This window comes from Protopterus annectens, chromosome 1.part1 (assembly GCF_019279795.1).
Source record: "Protopterus annectens isolate FY-2018-M chromosome 1.part1, PAN1.0, whole genome shotgun sequence".
Taxonomy (NCBI): domain Eukaryota; kingdom Metazoa; phylum Chordata; order Ceratodontiformes; family Protopteridae; genus Protopterus; species Protopterus annectens.
The window spans coordinates 1,456,742,680-1,456,770,607 of NC_056726.1; the positions used below are offsets into that span (position 1 = coordinate 1,456,742,680).

General features: G+C 41.5%; 1 protein-coding gene across 1 annotated transcript in view; it reads left to right on the forward strand.

Annotated features, from left to right (window-relative positions):
* Positions 1-27,928, forward strand: part of LOC122816395 (mannosyl-oligosaccharide 1,2-alpha-mannosidase IA-like) — a 1,552,790-nt gene that overhangs the window by 2,909 nt on the left and 1,521,953 nt on the right. The window contains exon 2 of the mRNA XM_044089154.1: positions 16,180-16,349. Coding sequence (XP_043945089.1) covers positions 16,180-16,349 — 170 coding nt within the window. The remainder of the gene's footprint in view (positions 1-16,179; positions 16,350-27,928) is intronic.

Consider the following 27,928-nt stretch of genomic DNA (forward strand, 5'->3'; position numbering starts at 1 on the left):
TTAGTATTTCAGCCATATGAAAGGGTTTGGACTCCTTTTCATCTCCATTAGATGCTATTTTGCATTTTGTTTAGCTGGCCTTTACCAGTTTTGGGGCTAGCTACTGTACGATTAAAGTTCAGCTAGTGGCCATTTCCAATATCCATGTTGGTCAGGACGATCTTCCCATAGCTTCCCTGATTGTCTAGAGTCTTTTTGAAAGGTATCTTTCTTCTCGGACTTCCTTTAAGGGACACAGTTCCACCTTGGGGTCTGTTCCTTTTATTACAAGCCTTAACCAGGGTAATTTTTGAACCAACTGTGGACTTAAAATTGTTATTATTTATTTATTGATTAATTTATTGATATTTGATCACCCAGAAAAGCTGACTTGGTGGGAGCCCATTTTTAATGGAGACCCAAGGAGAAAAGCTCCAAAGTATTACAAAAATTTAAGAACAGTAATTTTACAATAATCAAAAGTAATACAAAAGCATCCATAGTTTAAATATTTATACCAAATTAGACATGATATGGAAACATTGGTTAAGAACAGATACAAGTCATGTCAAAATGATTCAGTATTTAGAGAAACTTTAGCCAGTTTATAGAGAAATTAAAGGTAAGTTAGTATAATGCAAACAGGAATTGCAATATGAAGTGAGAGAAAAACAGACTTATGGTATATTTATAGAGAAAACCAGGCAAGAGAAACTGATAGTAGTAAGGAAGTGAGTAAAGAAGGGAGAGTAAGGAGATGTAAGGTATGAAGAGGTATTTGTTCATGTTTAGGGATTTAGTTTACTTTGGTGTTGAGCAAGAGCAGAACCAACCTTTAGCTAGGAAGTCTTTCAGAATGGTTTTGAAGGATGCAAGTGAGGGTATTGACCTGATGGAAACAGGTAAGGAGTTCCAGGCCTTAGCAACATGGTACAAGTATAGCCAGTGTCCAACAGATTTGATAGGTTCATAGGTGTTTGCTAGGCTAATGACCAGAAGGGTCTTTTTAAGCCTAGCCATGCATCCCAAATCTCTGACAAATTCTGATCTCCATTATAGGCGTAAGCAGGAGTCTGGGGGATGAAACATTTATAACAGTGGTGCACAACCTTTTTATGGGGAGGGCCACTACATGAATTCTTAATGCATCTGTGAGCCACCTCAAAACAGAGCAAGTCGTTACGAGTTAACATTAGGTACAGGTGACTGGCATTTTTACTTAAGACAGCAGTCATGAAATTGCCTGTTTTCTACCTCAACTTTGCATTTAACTTTATTCTGGCTTACAGCCATGACTTATTACAAACTCTTGCAGAAAGTTGCTACAGTTTACAGACTACAAGTGATAAATGACAAAAAACAGTTACTTCCGTAGCTAAAATAAAGGTGTGTGCAACTGCAGTCAATTATGTAAGTAAACACTTGCTGAAAAGTTTGCATGACTGGAGTAAGAATTTTTCCCCCTTTTTTTAATTTTTGGTTACTCTCTGGGGGCTGGATGGTGTTGCGTCAAGGGCCGGATTTGGCCCCAAGGATGGACATTGTGCACCACTGATTTACAGGTTGCCTGTGTCCATTAGAGACATAGATACCAAGCAAGGGATGAATTTCCTGCTCCCCATCCTATTCTCCAAGTTACACTTCAATTAGGTTAGGGAGGAACTCTGCTTCACATGGATTGCGAGCCTGTTGCAAAGATGGGGTAGTCTCTGGGATACATACCTGTCTCTCCAACAGGTCCTATTTGTATCACAGCCAAGGTTTACATTTTTAGAATGAGTAATTTTGGTACTGTTTGTTTTGCTGATATGCAGGAGGTCCATCAGAGTGGGGTCTGACAATGCTGTGTATGCCAAGCATAGATCTTCCCTCAACAGTCTATAGGAGACAGAATACAGGGATAGGGCCTTGAGGTGGTCTGCAGAGGACATTTTATTTATGCCCAGTCAGTCAGTCTGACTCCATATCCCTTGTGTACACCATTAATGGTTTAACCATGTCTTCCAAAGCTCATTCTACCAGGGCAGTATCTACTTAAACAGCCTTTTTTTGGTGAAGCTTCTTTAGATAATATTTGCTCAGTAGCTACCAGATCGAACACTCATACCTTTGTATCCCATTACAGGCTTCATATTCAGTCCAGACCAAGAAGGGGCAACTGTTTGTTGAATATATTCTCTCCTAATACCATCCTATTAGTTTGACTTGGGAGTTTGTCCCATGGGTTGAGGTGGACAGAAAAGACAAAAAGGTTTCTCCGTTGACATATTAGGTAAAGGTCAGGCGCGGGAGGGGCAAACTTAATCTGCAGAGACTTAGCACCACAGACCATTATGAGAGGAAAGTTGAAGCTTTGCTGAAAAACTCAACAGATCCTGATTATGCCCCTGTTGTAAGGATTCTTTTCAGCCATGACTTGGAATTGCATCAGAATAATGTTGCCTAATGATGATACGCTTATACATGAATGCATTTATTCATTTGTTTATTTATGTTTTGTTATTTGGGATATCTAGATGAGCAAAGGGTACTTTCCTTGGAGACCCCTGGAGAAAAACTCCAAAGTAGCAGTTTTTTAAGTAGTATTACAGTAAATGACATTAAAGTTGTTTTATATACATATATATATATATATATATATATATATATATATATATATATGTGTGTGTGTGTATATATATATATATATATATATATATATATATATATATGTATGTGTGTGTGTGTGTGTGTTTGTGTGTATACATATATGGGTTCACTACGGAAGACCGAAAGCCCATATTACCAACGCTCAGAATCCCGAGACCAGAACACAGAAAGACCAGATGATCGCAAGACCAGAAGCACGAATTTCATAATCCTGATGGCTGGAGATTTGGAGTTAGCGCTTCTGGTGTTGCGGTTCAGGCAAGTATGTGTGTGTAAGTGTGTTTGTGAGGGGCTTTAGTGTGTGTTGTGACTGTGGTGTGTGTGTGAGGGACTGTAATGTGTGGGTGTGAGCTTGTCTTGTGTGTGTGCTTCTGAGATTTTGGAGTTAGAATATTAAAGAAGGGGGGGGTGTGGGGAGTGAAGCCCCCCACATGGGGGGTACAGGGGGGCTTGTCCCCCTTCTTAAATATAGTGTAAGTTTATTCGTTTGATTGTGGGGGGAAGCTGTGTTTGTCTATGTGTGTACTGTATGTGTTTCAAATGTTCGCGATTTTGAATTTCGCGCTTGTGGTCTGTCGGTCTTATAGTTTCATAGTTTCATAGTATAGTACTAGGCTATCTGCCCTGGGGCATTTGTAAGCCTAGCCATATTGATGTGGCTTTTGCCACCCCATGAAGTGGTGCAAAAAATGTACAGAATAAATTTAGAATACTGTGCCTCTGTCTAGTAGTGACACAATGAAGGTCCCCTTATATAATAGAATTAGTTTACTGTGCCCCTGTCTAGCAGTGACACAGATGTGACCCCCGGGGTAAACTTACGATCTCCCATCCACTCATCAAGATTTCTCTTGAAAATAGTCAGTGAGGGGCTCTGCCTAATACGAACTGGGATCTTGTTCCAAAGCATGGGAAGCCTCTGGGTTATGAATCTATCCCTCCAGCATGTCCTATTCATACTTGTGCCGAGGTTTAGGTCTTTAGCTCTCGTGGTCCTGGTGGATTTGGATTTTTTGAGGTGGAGCATGTCCATCAGATCCTGATTGGACATGGCCTTGTATGTCAGGCAGAGATCACCTCTGAGCAGGCGGTATGCTACTGAATAGAGCTGAAGTTTCTTTAGTCTGGCAGAATAAGACATATGTTGGAGACCCTTGATCCTTTTGGTGAGGTACTTTTGTGGTCTCTCCAGCTGTTGCAAATGCCGGGTGAGGTACATACCAAATGGGGCATTGTACTTAATCATGGGTCTGATGAGGGAGGAATATAGGGGTACAATGACATCCTTGGAGCTGGATGTGAATCCCTTCATGATGAGGTGTGCAAGGTAGAATGTTTTTCTAACCACTTTGGCAACGTGGGTGTCAAATGAGAGGTTGCTGTCGACTTGGGTCCCTAGGTCTCTGATTACTTTTTCCTTACACAGTGAGTTGCTGTCTATGTGATAATTTGTGGGTACTTTGTTTTTCCCAAAGGGGATGACTATACATTTTTTGGCATTTAGTTTAAGGCCGTGACTCCAGCACCAGTTGTCCGTTTCTGTGAGGCCTTTTTGTAGGATGTGTGTGTCTGCTGGTGTATCGACTATGGTGCCTAGTTTGCAGTCATCTGTGAACTTTGTCAGCCACAGCCCTCCCATGTTTGCTTTAACATCTGAGAAATAAATGCCGAACAAGAGGGGTCCCAGGACAGATCCCTGTGGGACACCACTTGTGACTGGCTTTGAGTCTGACATTGCTCCAGCGATTTTAACTTTATGGGTTCTGTCCTTTAGCCAGTTTGCAACCCATCTAGTGACATAAGGGTTCACTTTTAAGCTGTTGAGCTTATCTATGATGCCTGAGTGGGGTATTGTGTCGAAGGCCTTAGCCAAGTCCAGGTATGCTGTATGGACTGCTTTGCCCTCATCAATGGCTCTAGTGACTGTTTCGAAAAAGTTTACCAGGTTTAAAAGGCAGGATCTGCCCTTTACAAAGCCAAACTGGGTGGGGTCAAGTGTCTGTAGGTCCCCTATGTCTCTGTTTATGAGTTCCATAATGATTCTTTCCATAGCTTTGCAGACCAGGCTGGTTAAGCTTATGGGTCGGTAGTTTCCAGGGTCTGTAGAGGCACCCCCCTTGTGGAGTGGGACCACTGTTGCTGTACGCCAGTGTTCAGGTACATATCCCGAAGCAAGGCTAAGGTTAAATAGCATTTTTATGTGTGGGTTTAGCTCCTCTTGGAGTTCACGCAACACACAACCCGGGATACCGTCAGGTCCCATTGATGCTGTGTTTTTTGCTTTGTTTAGGGCGGTTCTCACTTGGACATCTGAGATGACAGGGAGATTACATTCAGCTGGGATAAGTATTTCTTCTTTTGGGGGTGAAGGAGGGGAGAAATTTGCACTGAACCTGTCAGCCAGAATGTTGGCAATATCTGTGGGTTCAGTGTATTTTATGTTGTTGTGAACCAACTCTGAGCATATCTGAGGGTTTCCACCCAGGTTCCTAACATAGCTGAAGAAGGCTTTGTGGTTATCTTTAGTGTCCTTAGCGATTTTTCTCTCAAAGTTGGCCTTGGATGTTTTTATGAGAGAACATAGTTTTCTGCTAATGTTGATCAGAGATGTCTTCCCTTCATGGGATTTTGCTCTGACGTGCTGTAGCTTCCTTCTTTTGTTATACAATTTGCTTATGGCTGAGGTCCACCAGACAGGACGCTTACCTTTGGTGGAGAGGGACTTGGATTTGTTTGGGATTGCATGATCCATGCATTCTTGGAGATGTCCATAGAAAGCATTTGTGAAGGATTCAGCATTGTGGGATGTGGTATCCACTGGCACAGTGGGCTTAAAGGATACCATCTCAGTCTTAAGAAGAGTGAAGTCTGCTTTTGAGAAGTTTTTCACTGTGGTCTTTTGTGCTGGGGGTGGAAGTGGGATATGTATATCCAGAGTGATTAGTTTGTGGTCAGATCTCACTAGTGAGGGGTATACTTCCAGTGTGGAGCATTTTGTCCCCATGTTTGTGATGATCAGGTCTAGTATATTATCTCCCCTAGTGGGAGAGGTGACTAGTTGTTCCAGTGCATTTGAATTTATGAATTCCAGGAACCTTTGGGCTAGGGTATTAGGGCTAGAATAATGTACCCAATCTATGTTTGGGTAGTTGAAGTCTCCCAGTATGATGGTATTTTGTGATACATTCGTATCCTCCAATGTCTTCAGGAAGGCTTAGTGGGGTTCTTGAGATTGGGAGGGTGGTCTGTAACATGCTACCAGTTGTATAGCAGTTTTGCCTATGGTTAGTTGCACCTGTATGGTCTCTGATGCTTCATGTGTTGCTACTAACCTGGAAGTGTGGGTGTCCTTGATGAATATGGACACTCCCCCTCCCTTTGTGGTTCAGCCCGGGTTTTGGGGCCAAAAAGCATGATACGAGGTATAGCCTGGTAGTGCTGGGGTGCTCTCTGGAGCCTTGAACCAGGTTTCAGTTACTGCACAGACGTCGATGTTCTCCATGCTGAGGAGTGCATCAAGTGCCTGCATCTTGAGATTTAGACTTCTGGCATTGAGCAGCATTACCCTTAGTTTTTTTCCATTTTTGTTTTCTAAGGAGGTGGGTTTGTCTTTTGAGCCTTGCCTAAAAAAAGCACTATGGGGGTGGCAAGAAATAGTCTTTCGGGTATTTGGTCACGAGTGTATGGGCGTCGGTATTCTGGGTTTTCGGTAATGTGTAGTGAACCTATACATATATATATATATATATATATATATATATAAAACAATTGGCCCTTAAAGGCAACTACTTATGAACTTATTAATGCAGAGCAAACACCACCACACATGCTCCCAAACGATCCACAATCAAAATTACACTCAAATCTATTCTGCACACTTCAGTCCAAAACTGCTCTCATGAAATCAGAAACACAAACAGCAAATTAGCACATTAAGCAAGCCAACAAAAAAGCAGCATCTGAAACAGCTTTTTGTGCTGGGGGCAAGCCCTTCTACACTCCTCACTCCCCTAAATTTTTTATTCTCCAACTCGAAGATCTTAAAGCAGTGAGGAAACTGCTTATTCTCAATCCTTAGTGTACTGTTACCTCACACATCTGAAACCACACAGCATTCTGACGGGATAAGCTTACCTCACACAGCCGTAACCACACAGCATTCCGACGGGATAAGCTTACCTCACACAGCCGTAACCACACAGCAGTCTGACTGGACACTTATCTCACACAGCTGTAACCACACAGCATTCCGACGGGATAAGCTTACCTAACACAGCCGTAACCATACAGCAGTCTGACTGGATAAGCTTATCTCACACAGCTGTAACCACACAACATTCCAACGGGATAAGCTTATCTCACACAGCCGTAACCACACAGCATTCCGACGGGATAAGCTTATCTCACACAGCCGTAACCACACAGCATTCTGACTGGATAAGCTTATCTCACACAGCTGTAACCACACAGCATTCTGACGGGATAAGCTTACCTCACATAGCCATAACCACACAGCATTTTGACTGTATAAGCTTACCTCACACAGCCGTAACCATACAGCAGTCCGATGGGATAAGCTTATCTGACACAGCCGTAATGACACAGCATTCTGACGGGATAAGCTTACCTCACACAGCCATAACCACACAGCATTCTGACTGGATAAGCTTATCTCACACAGCCATAACCACAAAGCATTTCGACTGGATAAGCTTATCTCACACAGCCATTCCCACACAACATTCCGACTGGATAAGCTTTTCTCACACAGCCATAACCACACAGCAGTCCAACTGGAAAAGCTTATCTCTCACAGTCGTAACCACACAGCAGTCTGACTGGATACTTATCTCACACAGCCGTAACCAGACAGCATTCTGACTTGATAAGCTTATCTGACACTGGCGTATCCACACAACATTCCGCCTGGATAAGCTTATCTCACATAGCCGTAACCACACAGCAGTCCAACTGGATAACCTTATCTCACACAGCCATAACCACACAGCAGTTCGACTGGCTAAGCTTACCTCACACAGCCGTAACCACACAGCATTCTGACTGGATAAGCTTATCTCACACAGCCATAACCACACAGCATTCCGACTGGATAAGCTTATCTCACACAGCCATAACCACAAAGCATTTTGACTGGATAAGCATATCTCACACAGCCGTAACCACACAGCAGTCTGACTGGGCACTTATCTCACATAACCGTAACCAGACAGCATTCTAACTTGATAAGCTTATCTGACACAGCCGTAACCACACAGCATTCTGACTGGATAAGCTTATCTCACACAGCCGTAACCACACAGCAGTCCAACTGGAATAGCTTATCTCACACAGTCGTAACCACACAGCAGTCTGACTGGATAAGCTTATCTCACACAGCCGTACCCATGCAGCATTCCGACTGGATAAGCTTACCTCACACAGCCGTAACCACACAGTAGTCCAACTGAATAAACTTATCTCACACAGCCATAACCACACAGCAGTCTGACTGGATAAGCTTATCTCACACAGCCGTAACCACACAGCAGTCTGACTGGATAAGCTTATCTCACACAGTCGTACCCACACAGGATTCCGACTGGATAAGCTTACCTCACACAGCCATAACCACACAGTAGTCCAACTGAATAAACTTATCTCACACAGCCGTAACCACACAGCAGTCTGACTGGATAAGCTTATCTCACACAGCCGTAACCACACAGCAATCTGACTGGATAAGCTTATCTCACACAGTCGTACCCACACAGGATTCCGACTGGATAAGCTTACCTCACACAGCCGTAACCACACAGCAGTCCAACTGGATAAGCTTATCTCACACAGCCATAACCACACAGCAGTCCAACTGGATAGGCTTACCTCACACAGCTGTAACCACACAACATTCCATCTGTATAAGATTATCTCAAACAGCCATAACCACACAGCATTCCAACTGGATAAGCTTACCTCACACAGCCGTAACCACACAGCATTCTGACTGGATAAGCTTATCTCACACAGCCGTAACCACAAAGCCTTTTGACTGGATAAGCTTATCTCACACAGCCGTAACCACACAACATTCCGACTGGATAAGCTTATCTCACACAGCCGTAACCACAAAGCATTTTGACTGGATAAGCTTATCTCACACAGCCATAACCACAAAGCATTTCGAATGGATAAGCTTATCTCACACAGCCATAACCACACAGTAGTCTGACTGGACACTTATCTCACACAGCCGTAACCACACAGCATTTTGACTGGATAAGCTTATCTGACACTGCCGTATCCACACAACATTCCGACTGGATAAGCTTATCTCACACAGCCGTAACCACACAGCAGTCCAACTGGAAAAGCTTATCTCACACAGTCGTAACCACACAGCAGTCTGACTGGATAAGCTTATCTCTCACAGCCGTACCCACACAGCATTCCGACTGGATAAGCTTACCTCACACAGCCGTAACCACACAGCAGTCCAACTGGATAAGCTTATCTCACACAGCCGTAACCACACAGCAGTCTGACTGGATAAGCTTATCTCACACAGCCATCTGACTGGATATGCTTATCTCACACAGCCGTAACCACACAGCAGTCTGACTGGACACTTATCTCACACAGCTGTAACCACACAGCATTCTGACTTGATAAGCTTATCTGACACTGCCATGTCCACACAACATTCCGACTGGATCAGCTTATCTCACACAGCCATAACCACACAGCAGTCCAACTGGAAAAGCTTATCTCACACAGCCATAACCACACAGCAGTCTGACTGGATAAGCTTATCTCACACAGTCGTACCCACACAGGATTCCGACTGGATAAGCTTACCTCACACAGCCGTAACCACACAGTAGTCCAAATGAATAAACTTATCTCACACAGCCATAACCACACAGCAGTCTGACTGGATAAGCTTATCTCACACAGCCGTAACCACACAGCAGTCTGACTAGATAAGCTTATCTCACACAGTCGTACCCACACAGGATTCTGACTGGATAAGCTTACCTCACACAGCCATAACCACACAGCAGTCCAACTGAATAAGCTTATCTCACACAGCCATAACCACACAGCAGTCCAACTGGATAGGCTTACCTCACACAGCTGTAACCACACAACATTCCATCTGTATAAGATTATCTCACACAGCCATAACCACACAGCATTCCGACTGGATAAGCTTACCTCACACAGCCGTAACCACACAGCATTCTGACTGGATAAGCTTATCTCACACAGCCGTAACCACAAAGCATTTCGACTGGATAAGCTTATCTCACACAGCCATAACCACACAACATTCCAACTGAATAAGCTTATCTCACACAGCCATAACCACAAAGCATTTTGACTGGATAAGCTTATCTCACACAGCCATAACCACAAAGCATTTTGACTGGATAAGCTTACCTCACACAGCCATAACCACACAGCAGTCTGACTGGACACTTATCTCACACAGCCGTAACCACACAGCATTGTGACTGGATAAGCTTATCTCACACAGCCATAACCACACAGCATTCCGACTGGATAAGCTTATCTCACACAGCCATAACCACAAAGCATTTCGACTGGATAAGCTTATCTCAAACAGCCATAACCACACAGCAGTCTGACTGGACACTTATCTCACACAGCCGTAACCACACAGCATTCTGACTTGATAAGCTTATCTGACACTGCCGTATCCACACAACATTCCGACTAGATAAGCTTATCTCACACAGCCGTAACCACACAGCAGTCCAACTGGAAAAGCTTATCTCACACAGTCGTAACCACACAGCAGTCTGACTGGATAAGCTTATCTCACACAGCCATACCCACACAGCATTCCGACTGGATAAGCTTACCTCACACAGCCGTAACCACACAGCAGTCCAACTGGATAAGCTTATCTCACACAGCCGTAACCACACAGCAGTCTGACTGGATAAGCTTATCTCACACAGCCATCTGACTGGATAAGCTTATCTCACACAGCCGTAACCACACAGCAGTCTGATTGGACACTTATCTCACACAGCCATAACCACACAGCATTCTGACTTGATAAGCTTATCTGACACTGCCGTATCCACACAACATTCTGACTAGATAAGCTTATCTCACACAGCCGTAACCACACAGCAGTCCAACTGGAAAAGCTTATCTCACACAGCCGTAACCACACAGCAGTCCAACTGGATAAGCTTATCTCACACAGCCGTAACCACACAGCAGTCTGACTGGATAAGCTTATCTCACACAGCCATCTGACTGGATAAGCTTATCTCACACAGCCATAACCACACAGCAATCTGACTGGATAAGCTTATCTCACACAGCCGTACCCACACAGCATTCTGACTGGATAAGCTTACCTCACACAGCCGTAACCACGCAGCAGTCCGAATGGCTAAGCTTACCTCACACAGCCGTAACCACACAGCATTCTGACTGGATAAGCTTATCTCACACAGCCATAACCACACAGCATTCCGACTGGATAAGCTTATCTCACACAGCCATAACCACAAAGCATTTTGACTGGATAAGCTTATCTCACACAGCCGTAACCACACAGCAGTCTGACTGGGCATTTATCTCACACAACCGTAACCACACAGCATTCTAACTTGATAAACTTATCTGACACAGCCGTAACCACACAGCATTCTGACTGGATAAGCTTATCTCACACAGCCGTAACCACACAGCAGTCCAACTGGAAAAGCTTATCTCACACAGTCGTAACCACACAGCAGTCTGACTGGATAAGCTTATCTCACACAGCCATACCCCCGCAGCATTCCGACTGGATAAGCTTACCTCACACAGCCATAACCCCACAGTAGTCCAACTGAATAAACTTATCTCACACAGCCGTAACCACACAGCAGTCTGACTGGATAAGCTTATCTCACACAGCTGTAACCACACAGCAGTCTGACTGGATAAGCTTAACTCACACAGTCGTACCCACACAGGATTCCAACTGGATAAGCTTACCTCACACAGCCGTAACCACACAGCAGTCCAACTGGATAAGCTTATCTCACACAGCCATAACCACACAGCAGTCCAACTGGATAGGCTTACCTCACACAGCTGTAACCACACAACATTCCATCTGTATAAGATTATCTCACACAGCCATAACCACACAGCAATCCGACTGGATAAGCTTACCTCACACAGCTGTAACCACACAGTAGTCCAACTGGATAAGCTTATCTCACACAGCTGTAACCACACAGCATTCCGACTGGATAAGCTTATCTCACACAGATGTAACCACACAGCAGTCCAACTGGATAAGCTTATCTCACACAGCCATAACCACACAGCAGTCTGACTGGATATGCTTATCTCACACAGCCGTAACCACACAGCAGTCCAACTGGAAAAGCTTATCTCACACAGTCGTAACCACACAGCAGTCTGACTGGATAAGCTTATCTCACACAGCCATACCCCCGCAGCATTCCGACTGGATAAGCTTACCTCACACAGCCATAACCCCACAGTAGTCCAACTGAATAAACTTATCTCACACAGCCGTAACCACACAGCAGTCTGACTGGATAAGCTTATCTCACACAGCTGTAACCACACAGCAGTCTGACTGGATAAGCTTAACTCACACAGTCGTACCCACACAGGATTCCGACTGGATAAGCTTACCTCACACAGCCGTAACCACACAGCAGTCCAACTGGATAAGCTTATCTCACACAGCCATAACCACACAGCAGTCCAACTGGATAGGCTTACCTCACACAGCTGTAACCACACAACATTCCATCTGTATAAGATTATCTCACACAGCCATAACCACACAACAATCCGACTGGATAAGCTTACCTCACACAGCTGTAACCACACAGTAGTCCAACTGGATAAGCTTATCTCACACAGCTGTAACCACACAGCATTCCGACTGGATAAGCTTATCTCACACAGATGTAACCACACAGCAGTCCAACTGGATAAGCTTATCTCACACAGCCATAACCACACAGCAGTCTGACTGGATATGCTTATCTCACACAGCCGTAACCACACAGCAGTCCAACTGGAAAAGCTTATCTCACACAGTCGTAACCACACAGCAGTCTGACTGGATAAGCTTATCTCACACAGCCGTACCCACGCAGCATTCCGACTGGATAAGCTTACCTCACACAGCCGTAACCCCACAGTAGTCCAACTGAATAAACTTATCTCACACAGCCGTAACCACACAGCAGTCTGACTGGATAAGCTTATCTCACACAGCCGTAACCACACAGCAGTCTGACTGGATAAGCTTATCTCACACAGCCGTAACCACACAGCAGTCTGACTGGATAAGCTTATCTCACACAGCCGTAACCACACAGCAGTTCGACTGGGTAAGCTAAAAATCAAGCACACCTGCCTGCGATAAAATGGGTACAACTTCACAACATACAGCAAACTGAAACATCAACCAGTTCAATAGCACTCGAATTTATATAAGAATATAAAATGAAGACTTGCCCAGCAGCTAAGCAATACATCACTTGGCTTTAGACAAAAAAAAAAAAAAAACAGTAAATTAATGGCATATGTAACTTTTTATGTTGTATATGTTAATGTGCTAATTTTTATACATACTTTGGATTGTCCCTTTTAACAGCTGATCTCAAGCTCTGGTAATCCACCTAGTCGCCACTTATTTGTTCAATGCAGTGGTGAAGGCATGACACAGAATGTCAAACAGCTCCCTACTGCTGGGATTGGCTGTTTGATTTGTGCTTGTATTCATTCTCCCCATCTCATTGGATGAAATGACATCACTGTGGGAAGCATGCACTTGAATCCCCTGGCATGTTCTCACAGTGGATGTCAGCTTGCATCTTGCCTGCCACTTTCCATGTCTGCTGCAAGCTATCCCCCCTTGATGGGGGAGCCTGCCAGGCAGATTAGATATTCAGACATATCAGTTTGTCCTCCAGCACCCAGGTCAGTAATTAAATCTAGTCCTTATGTGTCACAGGTGGGAGTTTTCCCTTTGTACTGCCATAGTGGCACAGATTAATAGTAAAATTAACTAATCAAGATATTGATGGTACTTAAGACATTAAAACTGAAAAAAAATATATATAAATAAAATAAAATAATAAACTGTTGACACAATGTTTTTAGTTTTATAAAATCATAAGGACTGCACTGTATTTTTTAAAGTCAGGACACATACTTCATCCAGAGGACTCATCCATAGGTGTTGGATTTATTTAAAGAAAAAAAGGAGTCTTTTATCTCATCAGGATATTTTTGAACTAATTTCCTCTATTGACTGTGTTTACTTGATACTGTAGTGTCTCCAGAGGAGACAGGGACCTCCTTCAACTACGGCAGTAGGTACTATTAATGGGCATGTTACTTTTGTGTAGACCAAGGACTTTGGTTAGGACAAAATGAACTGAATATGCAAACTCTCGCTTCTATAACCTACAGTTTTTAGTGCCATGTTTCGTATTTCTGACCTTCATTATGTCTTCAAACTGAAGAAATGAAGGAGTCTGTATGAAACATGAAGCAGTTTTATAATTAAGCTGCCTGTCTGAACCACGTTTAACTAAAGCACTGATGGCCATAGTGCCAAATTAAACTGAAATCCAGCCAGGCTGTCTGTTTACCTGAGATGAAATCTTTACTTGTATGTTCTAACTTTATTCTGCTGCACATGTTTATATGATCTGTTCACCTAGTAATAAAGCAAAAAGTACATTGTCTAATTGGGTTATAGTGCCGGCACTTTTTTATTTAATTTTGCTGTACTTGTCAATACCACTGTGTTATATGCTCACTTATGTGATGGGAGGGTGGCCTAATGGTTAAAGTGTTTGCCTTACAAACACAAGGTGCAAGGTTTGAGTCTCACAAGGGATAACTGGCTAGGCTTAAAATGGCTCTCAAGTGGAGTTAGCTTAGTACTAACCTATGAACAGCTCCCCTATACAGACCAAGAGCAAATTTGTTTTATTTTTGTCAGTTAACCAGTCAGCCTAAGCAGCATTTCTGAGTTGTTGGAGGAATCAGTGTTCAAGCATGCAAACACAAGAATCATGTACACCTTTCTCACTATCCCGAAATACGAACCGATCCCTATTTTTAGAGCTAAGTAACAATAGGAAGAGCGACTCTTATGTCTTTGCCACTGTGTTACATCATGACAATTTGATGAATATTGCAGCATGCTTAACTTCCAGGATAACGAAGTTGTAGTTTCAACAGTTCTCTCCAAGCCAACAACTAACTGCATTGGCACATTTCTTTCACAGCTTATATGAAACTAAACATAGTCAGATCATTTTGTTGTTAGTATTAGTGGTAGTAGTAGTAGTGTAGCAGTATTGTTGTTAGTATAATTATCCTTACTGTTGTTATTTGCTTTACTGCAATAGTTGTTGGCTGATTCAATCAAGTCCACTGGATTAGTTTGCCCAACCAGTTCATAAATTTAAATAGAAAGAAATAAGTGATACTTCTTCTATGCATTACATTACTGGCTTACAATGGATATGTCTTTCATGCCATATTAACATGAAAATTACATTGGTCTGTTAGATTACTTGGTGCAATGCATCCTGGGACATACATTTTAGCATTTTAAGCACTTACTTTCTTATTTGTGCAAGGAGAACACACGTTTCACTTCACATACACCTGTGACAACAGTTGCATTCTAAGTCATATTCTTCCACCCATAAACGCACACACAGCTTTAACTCTGTAGACGTGGACTGACAGAAATCCATTTTACTTTCTTATTGTACATGCTTTGATTACTCCGCGGTGGCGGTGCTGCAGTAGTGTTGAAGCCTCACAGTAAGACGCTGTCATGTTCGATTCTCAGCTAGAGCGTCTTCTGCATGGAGACATGTGTGAATGGGCGTACCTTCGTTGAAGGTTGTGCATCATGCCTGGCAAGCCGGTATGTAAAAATCAACTGCCAATCATTAGCGGACCGGAGTTCCGCTGTGGCGACTCCTAACCGGGAAAAGCCAAAACACACACACACAAAATTGTACATACTTTGATTGGTATGATGCTTTTGAACAATTTAAGAATTCCAAATAAATCTGGTTCAGCTGTGTAAATGTAGATAAACATTTAGAACGTATAGTTTGTACAATTTTTTTTTAAGAACTGCCTATCCCAAATTTGTCTGAAATGTTACTTTTTCTAGACTTCAACATTAAGTAACTATTTAAATAATGTACTTTACTGACTCTGAAAACAGTTACAAAACACACTGTCTTGGACTTTTTTGTGGTTTTCAGATTACATGAATTATAGTGTTTTTAGTATACTGTGACAATCTTATCTGCATTTTCTTTTGCCTGAGATTTGCAAATCTTGTACAGATTGTAGCAGTTAAGAAAATGGACTGAAACAATGTGAAGCATTACTACCAAAAACGGGCAGTCTCTAATACTAAAGGAGCAAAACTTCCTGTTGTCCAGCTTCAAACTGTAACTCATGACACGATGAGATTTTGCATGTCAGCATTTGCTTCAGGAAATATTTCGTTGCAGGAAGGAGGGTCAGATGGTTTGACGAAGGTTGGATTTATGAACTGTTATTTTTAAGTGAGAAAACAGTAAATGTAACATGCCCTTATGAAAACACAGGAGTAAAAGATGAAGGAAACCAGACTTCCTTTTTTCTCCAGAGAGGTGAGTGAACAATACAGGGGAAGGGAAGCTTTTCAAAAATGAATTGAAATGCAGAAAGAATATTTAGAAAAACAGTGGCAGGAAAGTTATGAAAGAGAAAAGAATGAAAACAAGAAGATGCCATGCGGTATACTCAGATGTGCGTACAGAGAAGGAAAATTGTTTCGGAATTTTCAGGTATTGAAGTTGAAAGAAAAACTAACAAGACAAAATTGTAAAGTATGAAACTGGAAAAATTGTAACGTATTAAACAAGAAAAATGTGATCCTTTACCTTGCTGGCATGTGCTCCTCCACTGCCAAATTTGCTGCTGTGCCAGTATTTTTTTTAATTAATATTTTGAATCTGGATACAGAAGTGCATTACATTTTTATTCAATAAATCATTAGCATTTTAACATTACATAAAAGTATAAATTATAAATGTCACAAAATTTAAAACATTTTTTTTTATTTTGAAAGAATAACAGTTTCAATTCCTAACCTTAAAAAGCATTAATAAAATAATATGCAGAAGCATTTCTCAGAATCCCATCCATCCATCCATCCATCCATCCATCCATCTAAACCACTTGTCTTAGTAAGGGTCTAGATTACAGCAAGCTGTCAATGTCAGACCAGACATCTGTGGAGAATGCTTAGGTGCTACAGGCCAGCTGATATAATCTGTTCAGAATTTACTAAGTCTGCCTCAGGACCTCCTTACAAGGGGCTGTGTTTGCCACACCTTGCACGAGAAGCACCCAGAGGACATCCTCACTAGGTGCCTAAACCACTTTAACTGGTTCTTCTTGATCCTCAGGAACAGTGATTCTACTTCAAGATCTTCCCAGGCTGTTGAACTGTTTACTCTGTCCCAGAGGGAGATTTTCACCAGCCCTACAAAGGAGCCTTATTTTTGCTGCTTGTTGCCATGATGTTATCCTTTGAGTCACCACCCAAATGTTATGACTATAGGAAAGGAAAGGGGCATAGACTGACTGGTAACTGAGATCTTCATCCAAGTACACTGCTCTCTCTTCACAACCACAGTCCACTAAAATGACTGTAATATTGCCTGAACTGCAGCACTCTACTGGAGTCTCTTGATCTGTTCTGCTTTCACTATTTATATATTTATTTATATTTGTTGACCGGGAGTGTCCGACTGGACGTAGGTCCATTTTCAGCAGAGGCCCAGGGAGAAAAGCTGCACAGTTAAAATAAACAGACAGCAGTTACATTGGATTACATAGCGATTAACAATTTACATAGCAATTACTTACAACTTACAACTAGTGAACAAAACTGCAAGATCCTTAAACTCCTTCACTTGAGGTAGAAGCTATTCCATCATCTGCAGAGAAAGACCAGTCTTTTCTAGGACGGAACAATGATATTTAATATAGAAGTACTGATTCCCATCTCAGCCACTTCACAATGAGTGCACATCAGAGATCTCTGTCATTGGATACCAAGAGAACAACATCATCTGCAAACAATGATGCAACCCTCATGTCCCCAGACTCGATACTCTTCACATCTTAGCTACCCTTTGATAACCTGTCTATGAAAAAAGCAAACAATAGGGGAGATAAAGCAGACGCAAGGTGGACTTGTATGACTACCTTGATTGTATTTCAATTAGCACTGATAATGCAGATACATCTTTTGATCCACAAATACAGGGACCAAATGATATGAACAGCAGACCCAGAACTGTATATTGTTGTACTACCTCTCACAGGATAGTCAGGGGTGGGGGGGCTCCGTTATATGCTCTCTCCTAGTCCACAAATCACATGCCAGAAGAACTGAGAAAGTTCCACAACCCCTTCAGTGTGCATGCAATCGATAAGAGTTTGTTCACTGCTTCATAGTCAGGTCATAAACCCCATTGCTCCTTCTGAATCAGAGGTTCAGCTTTCAGATGGAGTCTCTTTTCCATTTACTGTCATAGGCTTTCCTGTTAAGAATGAGAACCATTATCCCTCTATAACTAGAACATGAGCTCATGGTCCACATTCAGAAAATGAGGACCACCAGTTCAGCTCACCAGTCCAGAGGTACTATTCCTGCCATGCATGCAGCGTTGCAAAGACATGTTACGTTCACAACCTAATGACATCCATTGCTGCAGCGTTTCTTGCTGGATTTCATCCTCACCTACATCATTGCCACTGTAGACTTGTTTAAACACAGCAGTGAAATAATCTACTGAAACTGATAATCTCACCACCTGTTTCTGGCACAGCCTCCTCAAAGGAAGACATGTCCACCAAATTCTGGAGTTCCTCAAAGTATTCTTTCCACTTCCAGCAGTACCCATTGTTGAGGTCAGCTTTACTCCACCTTTGCTGACAGCCAAAGTAGTGCCTTACCAACCACTCCTAAGTCAGTGAATGGTTTGCTAGAACTTTGTTTGAGGCCATTCAAAAGTCATTATCATTAACATCACTAATTATAATGGGGCTTTTGATTCAGTAACTGTAACAGCTGCTACCTGCTTAGCCTGCTGGACATTTTAGGAAATACAGAAATCCTCCCCCTGCTAAAACTACAAAGAAGGTTTCTTTCTTGAATTTAACGGCATACGTCACCACTGGGGTCCTTGGGTTACCGCCATAACAAGTTGTGACCATATTTTATCTGTAGCTCCCTACTATTGTTCTGAAGGTAAAAGTATGATATGAATTCATCCCACGTGAAAAAGTCAGCTAGATGCTCCAGATATCCTTACTACATGTTTAAGTCTTCTGGGTCTGCCCTGCCACAACCCTGGTGGTCTTAGATTTTTTTTTTTATAGAACTGAACATAAAGTCAACAAATATACAAACAAGTAATCTTTGGTAAAAACTGACTGTGGTGAATTAATCAAGCAGTGTTTTTTGGAAACATCTTAATAAATATTTAACAGTAATATATCATGCATTAATTTTAACAAAAGTGTCCAGTTTTGAATTCATAATTTATTTATTTTATTTATAATGATTATATCAAATAACTACTAGATGTGTACATATTGTAGTAAAGAAAATACAAAAGTGAACACATTAAACATTAAATAATGACTTGATAAAATATAGTACTTTGAAGCCAAGGGAAGAGTCAGGCTAACAGAGAAGCAGTTGTGAAGCCAGGGTGATATCAGATTAAGTTAAACAGTTACAGTGAAATGTATTAACTTTTCTTTTTTCTTCTGTCATGTTCATCTGCAGTGTGTTGTTCATATGGCTAGGAATATGGGCCTTTGTCTTTCTGAATATCAAATGACAGGGAGTGTCTTTGAAATTTATTGAATCCCCAAATATGCTGGCACATTTTGCTAATGTATTTGACAAAGATGAAAGAACAGGAACTGTCCCCTTCTTCTAGGATGTAATTCATAAAGGGGATCATAAAGCTGTCTACTTTGAAATAAAACTCGGGACCCCAGCTAACCCTGGCACTTTTAGGAACTTTTTGAAGATAAGCTTCCTACTATTAAGTGCCACCCCAGAAAAATGTCAAGCCCCTGAACCCTGTGTAAACCACTGCCAATGCAGAATTGTTCACAAAAACCCTGTACAGTCGTATTAATGTATGCATAAAGACAGTTGTCCTTGCCCTGAATAACCACAGGATAAAATCAAAAAACAATCCACTCATTCCTAAAAATGATAGCAAATGCACAGCTAGTTAAAAACTCCCTTATCAATCTAAACAAGCAAATCAGGGTAAGTCAAATCTGACAAAGCCAGATCTGTGGCAAAAATAGCATCCCAGATCATGGACAATCATAAGGCATTCTTCAGCTATGTTCACAATTTCAAAGGTAGAACACAGCAATGTGCCAAACTATGTGTACATTGAGCCACCTGTACTGAATCAGAATATATAGCAAATCTACTGGCCAACAAATGTAGGTGCAGATTTACCCCCCTCTTGCTCTAGACACAGTTCAGGAAATACTGTCAATCATATATTCTCCAGCTTTCATTAGGAAAGAGGTCCTCAGTGCACTGTCCAAGGCCAAGAACTCTGCAGTGATGAGCCCTGATAATATCCCTGAGTACCTTCTTAATTGTATGAAATACACCCTTTCAAGACCACTAGAATCAACATTTAATCATAGCCTTCATGGCAAACTAATGTCAGACTGCAACTGTCATCTCTCTGAACAAGGAGGGGCCATCTGTGGATGCAGGTAACTACAGACTGGTAAGTCTGACTAGTCTCAAATGCAAAGCCATGGAAATAATTGCCATAGAAATGATAAACAATAACATAGGAAACCTTCAGACACTGGATCCAAACCAGTCTGGTTTCATCAAGCACACACCATGCCTACTCATCTTGGTGGGCTTCTTTGAGAAGATCAGCAAGGCAATGGATAAGGGCAAGATGGTGTATACTGCCTATCTTGACCTGAACAAATCATTCAACACAGTAGCTCACTCAAAGATTGTAGATAAACTCATTAAATAAGGTATTAACCCCTGTGTCACTTGCTGGATAGCTAGCTGACTCAAAGATAGGATTTAGGATAGGGGAGTCAACCTCCACAAAAGACCAGTCATTAACAGAGTCCTTAAAGGCTGCATGCTGGGGCACTCCTTTTGGGATCTATTTCTCCGAAGTGAAATCCAGCATCAAAGGCTTCTGTCTAGCCAAGTTTGCAGATGATTGCAAATGAAGAACAGTCATAGAATTCCCAAAAGACACAAATGCCCTCCAAGAAGGCCTTGCAAAGACCAATAAATGTTGCCAGAGCCACAGTTTAAAACTCAATACCAAAAAACGTTTAATAATATACTTTGTGAAGATAGCTACCCCTGTAAATTACCACATTGACAATAGACCCCTAAGAGTAGACCCAGCAGTCAAGTATATGGGAACATGTATGGACAATTAACTGGACTTTGACCATCATGTATCTGTGGAGGTAAGGAAATCATTTGTACTGCACAACTTATATGCAAGGATATGGCATCTATGTCCAGAAATAAATTGTTCCACTGTACTCGGTCCTCATTAGACCAGTCAATGAGTACAATTTCCCCTAAAGTATGTATCTGACCAAGCATATGCAACAACTGGAGTGTCCACAGATGCTCTTCTAAAAAGGAATACAGGACATAAGCAACATGTTCTAACGGGACTGCCTCAAAGCCCTATCCCTGCCCTCACTTTCCTACAGACTTTTGGGAGGCATCTAAGCCTGGCCTACAACGCATCCTCGTAATGCTGCTCTAATGGACCTCTTGCACATTCACAAAACAAATATTATTAGAATTACCCAATACAGGAAGCTAAACCTTATGTGCAACATAAGTAAGACATATTGGAGGAACAGGTATGTTTCTCAGAGACGACCCCTTCTCTGGAACAGGCTTCCCTTCCATGTAAGGCAGCATTCTTCCGTAAACCAATACAAGTGTAGCTTGGAACATTAAACTGGGAACTGAAATTCTCCACCTGATCTGGCATCTATGTCTATATTAACAAAGGCAGCTTGTAAATGCTTGACCGCATGTACCAAAGCCGACGTATACCCCTTAAAATAATCTTAGGGTATCCAAACTTGTCAGATACATCATGGGAGTCATGGCCAGGCTTAAAAAGTGCCTCTTGAGGTCATTAGCTGAGTAATAACCCATAAACGTGTGAACTAAGACACAATGAAAACAGACATGCATGTGGACTGACAATCTTCCAATGGTTTCTATGAAGAGCAAAGGAACTGGTTTTGCTGCTTACTTTACCAACAACAGGATAATTTCATGGGTACTGGGCCTGGAGAAAAGACATTTTGTATGCTGATTCTGTCTTGTTGGTATGGAATAATCTGAGAGTACTAATTATTCATTTATGTAGGGTCAGTATTCCTGTAGTAAGCTAGTTAGGGAACTTAGATATCAGGAGTTTATTTTTTCTTTATGCATCCTAGTTTTATTGAATTTTATCAACCTTCCCTGAGTGTGCCACCCTACATATATGTTTCATTGTATTTATACAAATTTTTTTTATTTCTTGTAGATGGTATTTATTATTAGTATATTTATTCACTGCTGTTTATCTGACAAAAGGGCTATCATTATTTATTCTGTTTGGTAGCAAGCTGTTTGCCTATTGTCTTCCATGAGACTGATTAAGGCCTAATACATGAGACTGATTAAGGCCTAATTCATGAGACTGATTAAGGCCTAATGCTGCTGAAAGAAATATTAACTGGTGTATTTCGTATTCAGTTTGATTTAAGAGCAGCAGGTAACTGGAAGTCTCTGGCTTCTTCCAGAGTGCTGGCAATACTAGTTTGCCAGGAAGAAAACTGTGTGGAACTGGAGACTTTTTGGTTCATAGGTTCATAGGTGAGTATCACACTAATGAACATAAGGGCCTTTTTAAGCCTAGCCATGTATCCCAAATCTCTGTCAAGTGTAAGCATGGGCCTGGAAGATGAACCATTTACTGGTTGCCTGTGTCCATTAGAGGCGTAGGTGCTAAACCAGGGACAAATTTCTTGTTTCACATCTAGTTGTCCAAGTTGCACTTGAATTGGTTTAGGGAGTGAATCTGCTTTACATATGTGGAGCCTGTTTCAGAGAAGGGGTAGTCCCTGGGATACATACCTGTCTTTCTAGCAGGCCCTATTTATATCACATGTTAGGTTTATGTCTTCAGAATTCGCAATTCTGGTGCTGTTTGTTTTGTAGTTATGCAGGAGGTCCATCACAGTGGTATCTGAGAGAATACAATGACAGGGCCTTGAGGCAGTCAGTGTAGGACATTTTACTTACACCCTGTATTCTTTAAGTGAGGAGCCTCTGTGGACTTTCCAATTGTTGGATGTGCCTGGTTAGGTACATATCAAAGGGGGGGACTGTACTCAATGATAGGTCTGATGAATGCCAACTACAGTGGAACAATGACCTCCTTGGACTTAGATGCCTTACCTTTGTTTATAAGTTGCACGACACAGAATGATTTCCTCAGTACTGTCGACATGTGACGGTCAAAGTCTAGATTATTGTCTATGTGTGTCCCTAAATCTTGTGTTGTCAATATGATTGTTATCAGGGGTGGATGACTTCCCAAAGGATACTATTATACATTTCTTGAGATTTAGTTTTAGTCTATGGCTCTGACACCAGTTGTTTGTCTGTGTCAGTCTTCCTGGAGAATATTTGTGTCCGGTAGGGATTCTATGACAGCTCCTAATTTGCAGTCATCTACAAATTTAGTCAGCCAGAGGCCATTAACATTAGCCTTGACTTCAGAGCAGTAAATACCAAAAAGGAGCAGTCCTAGAACCATTCCATGAGAGACTTTGCTTGTGACTGGCCTCTTTGTAGAGGTGGACTCCCCAATTCTAACTTACTGTATCCTCTCTGTGACCTGGCTGGCTATCTACCAGGTGACATAATGGATTATGACTAGCCTTTTGAGTTTGTCAATAATGTCCGAGTAGGGTTTTGTATCAGATGCCTTGACTAGGTCAAGGTAGGCAGTGGGAACCATTTTTTCCTCATCAATTCTTTTGGTGAATTCTCAAAGAAGTCTCCCATATTGAGTAGGCAAAACCAAATTGGGTTGGATCCAGTATCTGGAGGTTCCTATGTCATTATTGATAATTTCCATGATAATTCTTTCCATGGCCTTTGCATATGAGGCTAGTGAGACTTATGTTTCTGTAGTTTCCAGGGTCTGTAGTTGACCCACCTTTGTGCAGAGGGATAATTGTTGCTGCTCTCCATTTGTGAGGCATGAAGCCTGTTTGGAGGCCACAGTTAAATAGCAATTCCAGAGGGACTGATAGGTCATGTTTCATGCTATTTACTGGTTTTGTAATACAAACATATGCAGATTGTAGTGCACTTATGGTAAAAGATGAACACTTTGCAATCAAGATCCTAAGTATGGGGACAGTTAATGTAGACAGAACCGTTGTTTAAACAAGGAAGGAAGCAATAGGCGCAAGTCTGAATGAATAAGAGACGGTATTCAAAGAAAGAAAGTACATTTTCAAACAGTATTAATTTTGAGAAGAAGGCTAAAATTAGATGAGCAATAGAAAAAACATTTTGTTAAGAATGGCAAAATCTATGGGAGCATTATAACATCTATTATACCCCAGTTCTCAGCTGGTGCGCCTTCTGGGAAGACCCTCTTGTCCGTCTTTTGTTCAAGTGGGTTTTCTGTTGGTGCTTCAGTTTTGTCCTAATTCCACAGACATGCAGTAGGCTGATTTGTGACTCTAGAGTCTCCATAGATGTATATGCAGTGTGTGGGTGATATGGGAGAAAGGCTTGTAACCTGCTACCATTCTCTCCTTGCCTAATAAAACTCCATGGACGGCAGCAGCTGTACACGGGGTCGCTATAGAAATAATGTGCAACTTGTCAGCTTGAAACGATTAGCTATGTGGGATATATGCGGAATATGTGCAAAAACAGTAAATGGACAAAGAATGTTGGATACATGCTAGAAGTCTTTGCTGAAATGTGTAAGCACTTTAAAAGTGGAAATCGATGTCTATACAAGTACAGACCAGAAGAAAAAAATCTGTGTGAATATATGGCAAGTGAGTATATTGTTATTATAGTGTTATTTCGAAGGCTGAGCATGTGTTAAAACAATAGAAAGTTAGCTTAGAGATTATGCTGACTGAAAATAAATCGTGGGATGTTTCATGAAGATTGCCACATAAATTGCTAGTTAAAGCTTATTGAAAGTATAATACAATAAAAGTGAGGAAATGTGGAGAGAGAAATGGATGAACTGAAACTGTGTTATATAAAAAGAAATTAACAATGATAGAAAATTAAGGCAAATAAGTTTGTTTATTTGGACATATTCTGTAGTTAAAGGAAGAAAAGTGCACAATGCAAGTCACAGTAGGCTGTAGGTGTTTTCTTCAGTGTTAGTTTTGATGTACATGAAGTAATGATAAATTAATATAGTTTTGCTATATATAAATTATTTGAATAAAAACCTTCACTCTTTTGATAAGAGCCACAAGATCTTTTCCATTCTCATGTTGAACCTTAAATTCTGATGGTATAGGTAGCAACATTAACATATCCATGACCGTTGCAGTGGAGAACCACAGATGAATACCAGAGGATGACATCATAGCAAAGAGTTAAGAATTAGTAACAGAATAGTAATGTCTTTCAGCACAGAATAAAAAAAAAAGAAATTTTACACATCTCAGTTCTAAGGTGATGTAAGGAAGAACTAGCCTTGTATAACAAATTAGTGGGTGATTGCTTGTGCTATCACATGACAGACTGCCATCATTTGTGCATCAGCTAACAGGCAGACATGACATATGCCTTATCGATGAACAGACACAGCTATTTAATTGGCTAAAATTAACCACAAAAAGTGTCACTAGCTTATGGGTTGCCCCAGCATGTGTCACTAATGGGCAGCCACAGTTCATGATATCTCTTAACAGACTGCCACAATGTGTACCATCAGCTAACAAGCAGCAACAGCAGTTGTCACCAACTAACGCCCACAACATATGTCACTAATAGAAAGCCATACAACCAGCCACATTAAGCAACATTACCTAATTTACTGCCAAAATGTGTGCCTTCACCTGCCAGTGGCAAACAAACAGACACATTATGTTTCTTTAGCTAAAGAATAGCTGCATGTGCCACCACCTGATGGGTGCTCACATTGTGCACCATCAGGTAACAGGCAGCTATTGCATGTAACACTAATGAACAGCCATAGCATGTGTCACTCACTAATGGACAGTCAAAACACGTCACTAATGAGCACAACAGTCAGCCTGTACATGTGACATCACCTAACAGACTGATGCAGTGTGGGCCACCAGATAGCAAGCAGCAATCACCCGTAACGCACATTAACGAATAGCCGCAACATGTGTCAGCCACTAACAGACAGTCAGAAGGGTACTGTCACTTATTGTATCCTGGTTTAACTCTTACATAGATTCAGACTTCCAAAGTCTATCACATTTTGTAAAATTTGCACGTTCTTATGTTTCAGAATCTTTCCATTTGCTAATATCAGGTAGCAGCCCTCCCACATACACATTCTAAGTACAAGAACCTGTGCTCAAATGCATGTCTAACAGTAGATATAACTGTACCATTTGTTGGCAAGCTCAGTAAACTACTGTATATTATTATAAAAAAAATATCAGCACAGTAATAGAGAATGAAAGAGAGGGTTAGAGACAATAAAATTGAAACCTGCAGTGAGTTGTACAGACAACAGACAGATTCTGTACAGAATTAATTCAAACCCTTTCACCACAGCACCCCAACAGTGCAACGTTATAATGCCTTCCACATGTTTAGATCAGCTACTTCACAGACAGGGACTAAAGGTGGAGGTGTCTCTATTTGCATCAAAAATAAATATACTTCAAGGCTGGTCAAACAAGAAAATGCACTTGAGGTGCTCCATGTTCAAATCACCACAGGTAAAATCCAATGTCACTTCCTTGCAAGCTATAGGTCCCTCTCTATGACCCAGGAAACACATACCATTTATTTAAACTTATTCAAAACACTAACCATCCAACCCAATACCATATCCATGGGTGACTTTATTTACTTCACTATTAACTGGGAATCCTATGCAACACCAAGCGTACATGTACAAATATTCCTGGATTTTGTAAACACAAACACCCTGGACAAGATCCTCCATACACCAACCAGGTGTGCAACCATACTGGATCTGGTCCTCACTAATATGGGAGAATGCTGCACACCCCCTACTATAATGCCTTCCCTGGTAAGATCAGACAACAAAATTGTCTCTTTTGAAGTAAAAATAAAACCTGGACTCCCAGCTAAACCTGGAATATTTAGGAACTATTTTAAAGCTAACCTCCTGCTATTAAGTGAGAACTGGCAACATTTCAAGCCACCATAAACCCTTAGAACACTGCTGCTTATGCAGAACTGTTCAAAGAAACCCTGTACAAGCATGTTAACAGCTGCATAGAGGCAGCTGTACCGACCAGACAGAAGTACAGAACTAACTCAAAAAACAAGCCACTCTGGTGGAATCACAAAATCAATAGGCTGTGTAACAGGAGGAAGAAAATCATGGCAACAATTAGGAGGTGCAGCACCCAGCAGGATAAAAGCACTCTCATCAAACTAAACAAACAACTCAGAGGACAAATACATTCTGCCAAAGAAAAATCTGAGGTAAGTCTGGCCTCCTAGGCCAAGGACATCCACAAAGGATTCTTTAGTTATATCTGCAACCTCAAAGGCAATACACAACTGTGTGCAGAGCTCATTGAAAATTCATCTCCAGCTTTACCCATCTCTCCCCATCAACCTTCCATCAGGAAGTATCATCAAATATAACTTCTCCTGCTACCACTAGGGAACAGGTCCTTAATACTCTCTCTAAGACCAAGAACACTACATCAATACGCCCAGACAATATCCCCAGATGCCTTCTAAATAACATGAAACATGACCTAGCAGGGCTTCTGGAATTACTATTTAAATGTAGTCTCCAAACAGGCTTCATGCCTCATGAATGGAGAAAGGCAACAGTCATCCCTCTGCACAAAGGTGGGCCATCTACAGACGTTGGAAACTACAGAC